Below are 12,406 nucleotides of genomic sequence, written 5' to 3' on the forward strand. Positions count from 1 at the left end.
CGTCAGCTTAAGAAGCCAGCAGCGATGGACAGTACAGCGATGGCAGCACAGCGATAGAATGGGGTTTGTTTTGTGGCAGGTGGTTAAGGGGCGATCGGGTTGTCACACGGCATGGCTCGGGTCTTAGGCTATTGCTACGAAGAACGACGGAGGCGTTATGATGGCGTGATGTGCGTTTCAAGCCGTGTTTGTGCTTACGTGCGTGCATATGTTGTTCTTGGCTTATACGTATTCCTGTCAAGGATCAGAAGGAGTAGAATATTTTGTTAAAGTTTTATCGGGTTTGTGTGCGCGGCTTCGACGTTCCAGAAAGATACCTGCGGAACTGTTCTCCTATCAACAGAAACTTGATCCTAGTCCTGGGTGTCGCTCCAGTGTCCAAACCGTATTTTGTCTTTAGATCCAGCTTGTACTCTGATTAGAAGATTCAACAATAGCGGAACTATTCCCAGTAATAATCAAGGGAGATAGATCTCCCCTGGTGATATTGGGATTGGCGCCCACTCCTGATCGCCCTTCAATTGCTTAAACTCCCTTTCGCAGCGAAACATCTCCTGCCAAGCTGTAATAGTAGGCAGGTGAAGGATGTGCGCCTGTAAGCAACAACATCCCACGCATCACCGTATTTTGACGACAGCAACAACAAGCGACATTAAGCTTACAAGGCATTTCAACTCATTTTTGATCCGACGCGCATCGCGAACATCCATAAACCTACTCCTCAACATTTGCCATTACTTCATGCGGGCGATGGACTCAACCGGCAACAACAACGCAGATGTTCAACCGCGATGCGATTGCTGAAAGTAATCTCTACCGCCCGGCAGACCTACCTATCACCATTGGAAAGAAAACGACCTTTGCTACCTCACCGAGGCAGACGCTGTCCAGGTCGTGTCATAAAAAAACGTTTCTTCCACCCAATTCTCGCACATATAGCAAAATCGTGCCGCAAAGAGTGGCGTACTACATCGCCGTACCGGTCTCTTTAGGCGCCAAAAAACTCCTTCACCTATTTTCTTTTCGCGTTTATATGCACACAATATACCGAGCCCAACTCATCTGCCCGCCAGCTGTCCGTCTAGGGGACAAAAACAGCCAGCGGTCCCGAACTACATTCTTCAAACACAAGCAACAGTCAACCTCCAAGTAGCAACCACCGAGCTGGCAAGCCCCCGCAGCTTCTATGCCAAAAGGGTCATGTCAACTTCAGAAACGTTTACACACACACACACACACACACACACACACACACACACACACACACACACACACACACACACACACACACACACACACGCGCACGCACGCACGCACACCGGGCTTTCGAACCTCCGCGCGAGGCCCTCACCGCCGCCAACGCCGCCGATTAATGTTTGACCGGTCAACGCCAGGAGGTCTTCGGCGCACTGATAACATATCGTGGGGTATATCGATAAGCCCCCATCCCCCCATCCACCAACTATGTTTTTCACAAGCTTGAACCACTTTTGTTCAGTCACTATATGCTCACATGTCACATGGCTACCATGAACTAAAAGTAGCCGATAGAAGGTTCGCGATGACCAACATACATATCACAGCCCAACATCACATCACACCTACTACCCTACTGCAGCCTGCCACCACCAAGTATTCCGGCAAACCTCGAGTAGCGTGACTACCAGTATTGTAACCGTACCCCATCGTCGTACAGGCTCCAAAACCGCTCCAAATTAGCGGCGCGCGGACGGAATGGTCGCTGAATTGTCACCGCCAGTCCCCGTCCCGATCTTTCGCCCCTTTCCTTTCTCCCTCCCCTAGATCCATCCCTACCTTAAAAGGGTATAACAAGCCTAAAACTACTCAAAAACCCTAAAACCTGTAAAATCCCTTACCAATCCATACCGTAAAATCGGTCCGCCTTCCCCATTCTTCCAGTCAAGAAGTAACCCCTGGATATAAACCCAACCTCACCGGTTTATTTACGACACTTCCGTAGGGGCGACCTGGCAGCCCCTCGACGCCCGTACGGCAGTACGGCACTCCGCCTAACACCCCACATCAAATGCGGCAACTCTCTGAGTCCACGCCAACAGCGCTGTTTGCACTGAAGCATGTATTTCTATTTTGAGCTATCCGCTGCAATCGTAGAAAACCTACATCTTGTCAACATTGAAAGCAAAGGTGTCATTAAGAGATCAAGAAAACGAAAACTGCCGCAACCAATACCGCACGTGAGTGTTAATTTGCTTGATTATGCTTCCAGCACCGTACAATCGTACACTCGTATACTGCCAGCTGCAACAACTCCGAGGACTTAATCCAACCTGCCGACGTTTTAGATGCAACTGCATGGAATTGACACGCATGGGTAGCACAGAACTCCTGCAATAAGAGGAACGACGTCCCCAACTTCAACAGCACCACGATCAACACCACAAACATGAACACCATTGCATGCGCGCACGCGAAACATACACAACCAAGCGCTATCATATCCTCACCCAAATCTCCTCTCTCTCTTTCCTGGCATCTCTCACCACACTCGGAGTACGGAAACATTATAAAACCCCAATAGCACATACGGACGGATAGCTAGATGGGCAGGTAAAGTAGACAGGCAAACAAACAGACAGACGGACAGAAAGATAAGCATACACCACACGCACACGTTTCTCATTCAATTGTAAAATACCGTAAACACCTGCGCGCGCACACCCCTGGCTCGACACGACTCACCAACCTCGTCTCGCCGTACAGACCTTGACAAGGCGGGGTGGGACGTTTGAGGAATTGACGGCAAATGAGGGTGCGCTACTGCCAATGGAAAGGCACGTCGAAGATCGATAGCCGAAACATTCCTAACCGTGGCGACAGTGTACGATCATTAAAAAAACGAGGTACGACAGGCACAAGCTTAAAATAAGGTAGCACTCGTGACGTTGCTGCCCGGGCAGCGGAGCGGCGGGCGCTGCAGTACACCTTCTCTACGGCAAACTACTCTAGAACGTCGTACATACGTACTTAAATATTTCTCTACGGAACACCTTAACACCAGCTCTTGGGACAATCGGTGCCACGCTACTACGTCCGCTTCGCCAATCTGTCATTTAGCTAACCTGCCAACTTTCCTGGTCTGCATTTTCTTTCGTTTTTCGCCGTACAACAAATATTATATATGTATTACTTCCAATAAGTAACACACCATCCTCACCATCATCCTCTCCAGCTGCACATGTCTATCTTCTATTCGCCTGACCAGCTCTTTTACAGCGAACGGTTGTCGCAAATGTGCCGTGCTTCCTGATATGATTGGAAGGCATATTACTCGGTAACGGGACGCCGGATAAGGCGAATAAGAGGGATTGGGGGCTGCGAAGCAGCAGCAGTAGCAGTAGCAATAGCAGCAGTCCTGGTAAGAACAGCCGTTGCTAAAGCAGTAGCAGCAATAGCAGCAGTGACAACAGAAAAAACACCCTACCGCCCCAAACTTCACAGACAACACAACAGACACGTTCGCACACACATGTACTGCGTGGCTCTCTGTCGGCCATACGGACTGAAAGCCCAATGCATCCTTTCCTTTCCTCCTCCTCCTTCCATTATCACCTCCTTTCTTCGCTTCCCCAACTTCTCAACAACCTCATATCCCCCTAACACCTCTCCCCCTTTTAAACACCTCTCCGCCCTTGGTATGGTATGAGGGCCACCTGCAGGTCAAGCCTTGAGCCTCAGCCCGTATATTCGGGCCAACAACAGCCCAGCTATTGACCTGTAATTGTAATTGGGGCGCTGCTGCCCCGCCTCCTCCTCCCCTTTCCCCTCACCCTCCCGCCCGGGGCTCTGTACGGCACCCGGCTGCTGCTGCTGCAGCAGCAGTTGTAGGACCTGTAATTGCTGGATCAGCTGCGGCGGCGGTTGTTGTTGTTGTTGTTGTTGCTGCTGTTGTCGTTGCTGCTGTTGCTGCTGCTGCTGTTGCTGCTGCTGCTGTTGCTGCTGTTGCAGCTGTTGCTGCTGCTGCTGTTGCAGCTGCTGTTGTTGTTGATGTTGCTGTTGCTGCTGTTGTTGTTGTTGCTGCTGCTGCTGTTGCTGCTGCTGTTGTGGTTGTTGATGGCGATGACGGTGCGTGGATGACGGCAGCCCCTCCTCCTCTTCCCGAGCAAGCGAAGGGCTAGCAGGTGCTGAGCCCGGGTCCTGCGGGCGCAGCTCAAGATCGTCCGGGGACCTCCGCCGCTTCGGCCGTGTGTCAGTGGGGCCGTTGACCCGTGGGTCAGCAACAGGTTTGGCCTCGTCTGACGGCATCGCTGCAGCTGCCCCAGAAGGCCCCATGGTCCCTGAGGCCTCATTCACACCTGGCTGTTGCTGTTGCCGCTTCTGCTGCTGCTGTTTCTGCTGCTGTAGCTGATGGTGATGCTGAAGCTGCTTTTGCAATTGCTGTAGTTGCTGCTGCTGCTGCTGCGGCGGCGGCGGCGCTTCAGTGGCATGACGTCCTGGATCCAGACGGCACATGGGTCCGACGGGTGCCGCCGGCCGCATGTCGCCCCCGTTCACTGCCATTGTACCGACAATGGTAGATCCGGGTGGGGGCCCGGCAGCGGCCGTGGCTGCAGTGCAATCCGGCACGGAGCTGTAGCAGGTAAACTGCGCTGCTGAGCTGTCACGTACGTCCACAGTCGTACGGGCAAATGGTCGCGAAGCACTGCCGCCATCGAGCATGAGTCCTGATTGGGACACCAGCGGCGGCGGCGACGTTTCCCCGTGACGGTAGGACAAAGGGTGGTACGGCGCGGGGCCAGGGGGATGGCGAGTAGGCCAGGATGATGCGGTTCCCGGGGCCCCAGGCGGCGGCCCCCGGCTGAGATTGCAGCCGGCGGGCATGACGACAGCGGTGGCATCGTAGCCGAACGGCGATGTACTACGACGCCGCGCCGATCCGGTAGCCGCACCGTCTGCGGACGCAGGGTTGCCGACGTTGCCGTCACCGCCGTCGCCGTCGCCGCCGGCGCACCGCTCGACGTTACCGCTGGCATCGACCGGTGCTGCGGCGGCATGGGTGGGTGCAGCTGCAACGGCGGAACCCGACTCACTGCTCGCCGTCGCCTCCTGTGCGCAGTGGACGACGTCACCGCCTTGCCGCTGCTGGAAGTGCTGGTACACTTGGAAGTGGGTTGGTTGCTGTAGGCGCGCCGGCGGAGATGGGAGAGGCGGCGGCGGCGGCGGCAGCCGAGACAACGGCCTCGTCTGTGCGCCGGCTGGCGGCGCGGAATTCCGCCAAGCGAGAGGTCGCTGTACTGGGGCTGACCACCCCTCTCCGCCGCCGTACATGTACGGGTGCTGCCGCGTCCCGTACGGGTACTCATGTCCATACCCTTGACCATCGTAGCCATAATTGCCGTCGTACTTGCATCCGTACGGCCCATTGTATGCGTACAGATGGTGATAGCGGTACGGCGGGTACGGTGGGCCCGCTATCGGGTACGGACATGGGTACCGGTACGGAAAGGGGTACGATGCCCACGCGACACGTGGGACGGTCTGCAACCCCTGCAGGCTGCTGCTCCCGGTGCTCCCGGTTCGCAGCAAATGACCCTCGCCACCAGTGACGCCACCGCCCTCGGCTATACGCCTGGACGGCGACGGCCGCATAGGGCAGAGGTGGGGATGCGGCGCGTGGCTGAAGTCGCAGCACCAGCTGCAGTACTGCGGGCAGTAGCCAGTGGCAACAGCGGAAGAGGCGCTACAGCCTGCGCTGGGAAAACTGGCGGCGGCTCCGGCAGGTAAAGCTACTGCTGCCGCCGCCGCCGACGGGAGTTGCTGCAAGTACGGAGCCCCAAACGGGTCTCTGTCGTCGCCGCCGTCAGGTTTCGCGTTCGGGCTATTACCAGGGTCATCAGCAGCGGCAGCGGCGGCAGTAGCGCCATCAGGGGCGGGTTCTGGCTCTACCGGCCAGCCGCCAGCTTGGGTATGCTGGCGGCCCGTGGCCCACAAAGTTTTCACCCAGCTGCTACTGCCGCTGCCGCCGCCACCGCTGCCACCGCGTCCAGTCGCGGCCTGGCAGGGATCACGAATGGCGAAACTTAAGCTATGGCTGTAGCAGTCCCATCCAGACGCGTTGCCTATACAAGGCTCGCGAAGCTGTACCTGATGGTGGTGGTGATGGCGAGGATGGTAGTACGTTTGGCCGTACGGATGTGGGTGCGGGTACCGCGCTGTGTACAGCGGGGGTGTAGCATAGAGAGGATAGGCGCCGCCGGCCGCCTCGGGGGCCGCCGGGGCTCCGTGAGGGCCGCAGGGATGTAGGGCTTCAGAGCCGGCTTGCCGTACTAAATCCCGGCCCACGTCCAGGGCGGAACCAAACGAGCTGCTCAGGAAACGGTCAGGTGCCGTGAGGATCCGATGCGGCTCCACACGCTGCAAGTCAGGGTGCGGAGGCAGCAGCTGCTCCGCCGCCGCCGCCGCCGCGCCGGCAGAAAACGCAGTGACGGCTGCTGGCGGCACTGGCGCGGTGGGCCCAACGGCACCGCCGGGGGTGAGTGCGGTGGCGGCGGCGACGGCGGCGGAAGGCATTTGCTGCTCTTCATTTGCCATCGCTCGGGCACTAGACGTGCGAGGTACGGACGCCGCCCTGCCGCAACTGCCGCCGCCGGCGTGCGGGTCAAAAGAGGCTGCTGCCGCCACCTCGGGCTCTGGTCCCAGGGATTCCGCCACCTCCTCCATCGGCGCCTCTCCGCCCGCTGCCGACAGCGGCGAGGCCGCCGCCATCCCACCAGGAGACTCTGCTGCATGTGGTGGCGGCGGAACCGTACCAGCAGCAGCAGCAGCAGCAGCAGCAGCAGCAGCAGCAGCAGCAGCACAAGCGGGCGGAGATCGGCAATCAGGGAGCGGTCGCCAGGTCGGCCTCAGCTGCCTGTGGTAAGCTCCGCCGCTTATCTCTCCAGGGCAGGCCGTGTACGGCGTTGCTGGCTGTACTGTGCCATACAGGGCGAGCTTCGGGGGCCCATACCCGCCGCCCGAGCTCGCGCCGCCGTGTGCTGTGGCTCGCGGCGAGAAGCCGCAGCACACCGGCACAGGGTACATGGGCCATCCTGCGGAGCCGTTGACGTAGCGTTGCCAGTTATGACAGTTGTTAGTTGCTGGCACCGTTGGCGCCATCGACGGCGCCGGTGGAGGGTGCTGCCCAGCTGCAGAAGTGGCTGCCCGGTGTTGAGGCACCCGTGGAACGGTTCTCGGGGCGCCGTTGCCAGCGGTAGCAACAGCAGTAGCAGCAGCAGTAGCAGCATGTGCGACGCTCGGGACAGTAGATGGAGGAGTCGCGGTATCCCCGGCGGTGGCGGCTGCAGGCTGAGGCAGGTTGAGGGAGGGTCGTCGTATAAGGAGCTGGTCTCGTTGGTAGAGGCGATGTAGAGATGATGGTGGCACACGCGAGCCTGGCGATCCTTGACCTGGAAGCAGAGAATGCGCGACTGGCTCCAAAGTGATCTGAGAATGATTCGTCGGAGGACTCATTACTTGCACTTCAACGGCAGGCTTCTTGGAGTGCGGAGGGACAAAGTCCTGCTCATCAGGGCTGCTGGCAGGAGCGATGTCGGCCATCACGCAACGGCTGCGCTTCTGTCCGGGCAGGGCTTGCTCCGCAAACGTCGTCAAATGATGTGGGGTGTCAAGGGATGGCCTTGCATGATGTCCCTCTTTCACAGCCTCGAACGATTGCGCTGCGACCGCCAGCTCCAACAGCTTATCCCGCATCGTCGGGGCAAAGGCGGGCGCCTGTGGTTTCCGGCAAAGGAAATCGGTAGCTTATCTATCGTTGGTGTATAGGAAGATGAGCTACAGATCAAGCACGCTAAGCATACAAGTAGCGCCCTTCGCGGGTGCACCGACATGGGTTTGGAAAAACGCATCCACAGTTGTAAAACACCAAATCATTCCAAGTTGTAATAAAATATAGTTGGTTCTCAAAGTTTGGCGACCAGGTACTTGAGTTTGGACATCGACACTCATCTACCCCGTCAAACCTGCTTATCGAATAGCTGTGGTCTTGCTCCAGGTCCACGTAATATGGGATGTGGGTAAGTAGGTTTACTCTCACACGATCTTACGAGTGTTCGCCGTAGACTGAATCGCGTTCAAGCGGATTGAACTGACGTGCTGCAAATGAAAGCAGGATGCCCCGATCGGCAGGACTGTAGCGATATAGTAATTTCACGAAACACTTCACAGCGACGTTGAGTTCATTGTTGCGCTCATTGTCCAGTTCAGGGCGTGCCAAAGGCACCCGCGAAAAAGCTAAGGTCTTGGCGTGTAAAATGCAGGTTACAAAAAACGTCTGCAGAGAAGGAAAGAAGTCTGGCCGCCCTCCATCACCCAGGTATGCCGGTTGCCTATATTAAGTATTGGCCCATGATAAAGTGTTGCGTACTGTCAGTACGGGGCGGCAGCGCCTCCGTAGTTCAACACCCAACACATATCATCAGTCATCAAAACGATCTTTGAACCATATGACGACCCACTCGTTCGGATGCTTTACGTTTCCATTCGCTTCCGGTTTCCAGGAATTCGTAAGCCTCGTAGGAGATTGGCGGGACACAGCCGCAAGTTCACAACTCGCTTGAGAAACAAATCTATGTAATATGGTTGATTATTTTGTTTTGAAATGAAATTTTCAAGACGAGCGTTGTGCGTGGTGAAGCATAAATGACAGTAACTGTTAAAGAACACGTACGAAAAAGAAAGGGAATTCGTTGGTTAATGAGGATACACGCATGTCGCTGTAAGTCACGAGTCTGATATGATTAGAGGATTATAACAACGGTTTGCAATGGGAGATAACCCAATTTTATGACGAAAGGCAAGCCGACCCAAAAGAAGTTGCCGCATAGAGGACTATGCTAAATTTTATGCAAAAATATTTTAAATATTGCATTATTTTCTCTCTAGTGACTGAGCAAAATATTGACGCCTTACGCCCGGCTCTCTAGCTTCGCGTTGTACCGTCACAGGATCGCAGGGCCCAAAGCAATTCGCTGACGTCGACACTCGCCAAGCTTTGATCTCCATGCGTACCTTAAATTATGTATGTGCTCCCAGGTTTGACCATATGCAGATCACATATAGGCCTCATAGCAGCCAGTTCACAGGAGGAGCTGAGATTGCGCGATAACAGATTTTAGCCTATCACCTGTGTGGTGTTTAATGGAGTCGGATAAATGTCCTACTAATACCGGCTGTGAATCACCCAACAGCATCTTCGTCACGGTGCCCGGTGTCCCGTCCGCTCACGGGACCCGGCAGACGACCACTATGCACCTTCGCACCACAACTTGAGCACAGTCAGTGGCTTCTTGCCGGGTTTGGACTGTTTACGTAAAAATTGTGAAAAATTTTACCGCGCATACGCAGCCGCGCCAACAGTTTTTTTTGCAACAACTGCGGTTGTATGCAGGGATCTGAATGAACGCAAACAGGAGCCACGAAGCATAAGTCGCACAGAACCGGTTTGCTGCCCTGAAAATCGCTTTGAGTACCAAACAATTATGAAGCGCACCTGAAACATGCATAACATGCCGACATGTGCATTCGAATTTCACATTGGTATGACAGGAAGGTTGCAATGGCCAGCTAGTGCCTTTGATGCAGATTTAACGTAGTTTTAAAGCTGCCGTCATTACATCACAGGCAAGCACTTCCCCCGGCAAAATGCATTACGCATGAATGTTCGTCCGCAGTTGCTTCGCGCGCGCTTGGCAGTGAAACAGCGCGCATGCGATAGGTTTAAGCCTGCTTAAGAGTTCACTCTATTGTTATGTGAGCTTTGTGTAACGTGTATGCGTCTCAACAAGTACAGGCTATCAAAATCCAACTGGCGCTCAAGCAAGCAGCATGCATGCCTTACGAAATTCAGGGACAGGAATAAACTTTTAGTGTCACTTCAAAATTTAGTCTCGAGTAAGCGGTTTTATATGAAAGTCTTCGTTTTTGTGCGATTTAGGATCGATTTCCTGTACGGGATGTGTCACGTCCTGAGTGTGTCATCTTACCGTTTGTTGATTTCCCAATGGAATTGCCGATTACAAGCATGTTGCAAAATGTCTGATTCGCCTGTATCAAGTGCATTTGAGGTGCGTTTGTTTTAAAGGAATGCGAAACAATTACGTCGCACGCCAGACCTGAACCCAAATGTCTGATACAAGGACTTGCCTTTCTGCTTTTTCCATCCAAAATCTATTGTATTACAGAAGTTCAAGTTTGTCGGAGGTCCAGCGAGCAGGTTGAGGAGTACAACGCGGTCCGCAGCTCGTGACGTGGCGCGCGGAGCTCTTTCTTCAACACGCGACCAAAGTTCCCTGCCTCCATACCCTTCGTACACATCTTCTGGGGCACGCAGCAGCAAGCGGAGCCGCATCCCAGCAGTTGGCCTCTCTGCCACCCCGGACTCAGACTCCGGCTCCGACTCCCGTGTTCCGTCCACACACCCCGCGGCCAAGCGCGTCCGTCGGTCCCACTTAAATACCACCGTGTCATCTCCCCCGCCGGGGCCCCCAGACCCTGCCGGCACTGCAGCTGCCATCAGCCCGTCGGCCCTCGACGCCTTTGACGATGTCCCGCGGGTCGCTAGCAGCCATGCAGAAACCTGCGGCGACGGCGGCAACGGCGGCGCCAGCGCGGTGTGCGGCCCATATTTGGAGGCGCCTGCCGCCGCCGCCTTGACCTTTAACAGCACGCCGCCGCCGCAGGCGTTGCCGCCGCCATCCAGCCCTGACGCGTCGCTTGCCTTGTTCACCAGGACCTCCAACCCGTCCCCTCCTGCTGCTGCTGCTGCTGCTGCTGCTGCCCCTGGCAACCCCGGCGGGGGCCCAGCCACGGGTGGCGACGTCCCCCAACACCCCTCCTCCGCCACCTCACTCATCACCACTACTACAGCCAAGACACGATCCACCCGACCCCTACCTTTAACGCCCCCGAGTTCCTCAACCCCCAGACACACGCGCGAATCTTCCTCCACCACCGCCGCCGCCGCCGCCGTCGCCGCCGCTCCCGGTACGTCCCGCCCGCGCCGCCCGCGCTCCTCCTCCTCGCCTCCCGCAGCGGCGGCGGCGGCCTCGAAACCCCCTCCCCCTTCCCCGCTTACTCCTCGCGGTGTGCCTGAGAAGCTCGGTGACCAGCCTCTGCGGCTCATCATCGTGGGTCATAACCCCAGCGCACACGCCTGGCAGTCGGGGCATTACTACTCCAACCCCTCCAACCACATGTGGCGACTGCTGGTGGCAACCGGGATAGCCCCGTCCTGGGTTCGCGGCGCCCAGGACGATGACCGGCTGCCTGGGGCGGTCGGGGTTGGGTTTCTGGATGTGGGTTGTGGGCATCCGGGGACTGATAGGTGAGGGGGGGAAAGGGGGGGAAGAAGAGGGGGCGTGTATTTGTGCTTCATGTACATGTCTTTGTGTGTTTTGTGTTTTCGTTATGTGTTGGGGGGAAGTGGATGGGGTGAGGGGGAAATGCGTGTGTGTGGGGGGGGAAGATGGTCTTGGGGGCGGGGAACATGTTGCCTGATAAAGATGTTTTACGTCCCTTAGACGTGTACGGCAGCGAGCGGGCAGTAATGATGTATGTTGAAAGGTGGTACAGTTGTGAAGGCCTCCTTCACAGCGTCATTGTGTGGGCCCCGTGAGCTGGCGAGGGTGATACTATGAGAGATGGCTCCGAAACCCACCGTTGCACCGATTTGTCCCCCTCCTCCCACCCCCTCACCCACCCACCCGTACACAAAAACACACACACGTACATACATACAAACCCACGCGGCAGTTCTTCCTTCAAGAGTGAGGTGTTTCTGTCTTGGAGCCGGGCCTTCTACACCAGGTTGAGGGACCACATGGCGCGTGCGGCAGCAAGCATCGGTACGGGACTTGGGGTTGAGGGGGAAGAGGAGGAGGGGGTTAGAGACTAGCCGTGAGGTTCGGCCTCTCGGCTGTATGTGTTTTGGAGTCTGTAGTGCATAGTTGTGAGCGCTACCAGTCCCAACCGTAAGCGGAAACGAAACACGGCGGGGGAGAGTCGCGGTCGCCTGCACATCCCAGTCCGGTCACTTTCGTGTCTTTCGCCTTCTCCCACCATCACCGGAGCAATGCCGCCACAGGGGCTCAGGGTGTTCTGCGGGATATGCCTTTGTCGGGCATGTGTGCTGTTTGCATTTACGATTCCCGACTCCCTTACCCGCCTCCCTCCCCCCCCCCCCTCGCAGGCTGCACCTGCGGGTGCTGCGGAGCCCCCTGCTTCGTGGCCTTCAGCGGCAAGAGGCAGTTCCTGGAGCTCCTCAATGTGGATAGGGCCCCCCGGGACCGGGTCAAGACTGTGGAGGTACGGCACGGTAGGGGGGCTGGTTGGCGGCGCCCCCGGGTGAAGCCCACAGCATTACTCGAACCCG

At 56.6% G+C, this 12,406-nt stretch overlaps 2 protein-coding genes across 2 annotated transcripts in view; both read left to right on the forward strand.

The window, feature by feature from the left end:
• Window positions 1-2,096: 2,096 nt before the first annotated feature.
• VOLCADRAFT_103118 (uncharacterized protein) lies at window positions 2,097-7,906 on the forward strand (the record flags this gene model as incomplete). Its single annotated transcript, XM_002946659.1, has 7 exons — window positions 2,097-2,216; window positions 2,743-2,791; window positions 5,096-5,145; window positions 5,533-5,637; window positions 6,027-6,177; window positions 6,453-6,593; window positions 6,921-7,906. 7 exons carry the CDS (start codon window positions 2,097-2,099, stop codon window positions 7,085-7,087), a joined length of 783 nt encoding a protein of 260 aa, XP_002946705.1. The 3' UTR covers window positions 7,088-7,906.
• Window positions 7,907-10,067: 2,161 nt separating this feature from the next.
• The window catches only part of VOLCADRAFT_116135 (uncharacterized protein), a gene marked incomplete at both ends in the record, with an annotated part of 4,515 nt that continues 2,176 nt past the window's right edge, over window positions 10,068-12,406 (forward strand). The window contains 5 exons of the mRNA XM_002946660.1: window positions 10,068-10,100; window positions 10,716-10,845; window positions 11,068-11,359; window positions 11,788-11,879; window positions 12,224-12,339. Coding sequence (XP_002946706.1) covers window positions 10,068-10,100; window positions 10,716-10,845; window positions 11,068-11,359; window positions 11,788-11,879; window positions 12,224-12,339 — 663 coding nt within the window. The remainder of the gene's footprint in view (window positions 10,101-10,715; window positions 10,846-11,067; window positions 11,360-11,787; window positions 11,880-12,223; window positions 12,340-12,406) is intronic.

This window comes from Volvox carteri (assembly GCF_000143455.1).
Source record: "Volvox carteri f. nagariensis unplaced genomic scaffold VOLCAscaffold_4, whole genome shotgun sequence".
NCBI classification, from domain to species: Eukaryota; Viridiplantae; Chlorophyta; class Chlorophyceae; order Chlamydomonadales; family Volvocaceae; genus Volvox; species Volvox carteri.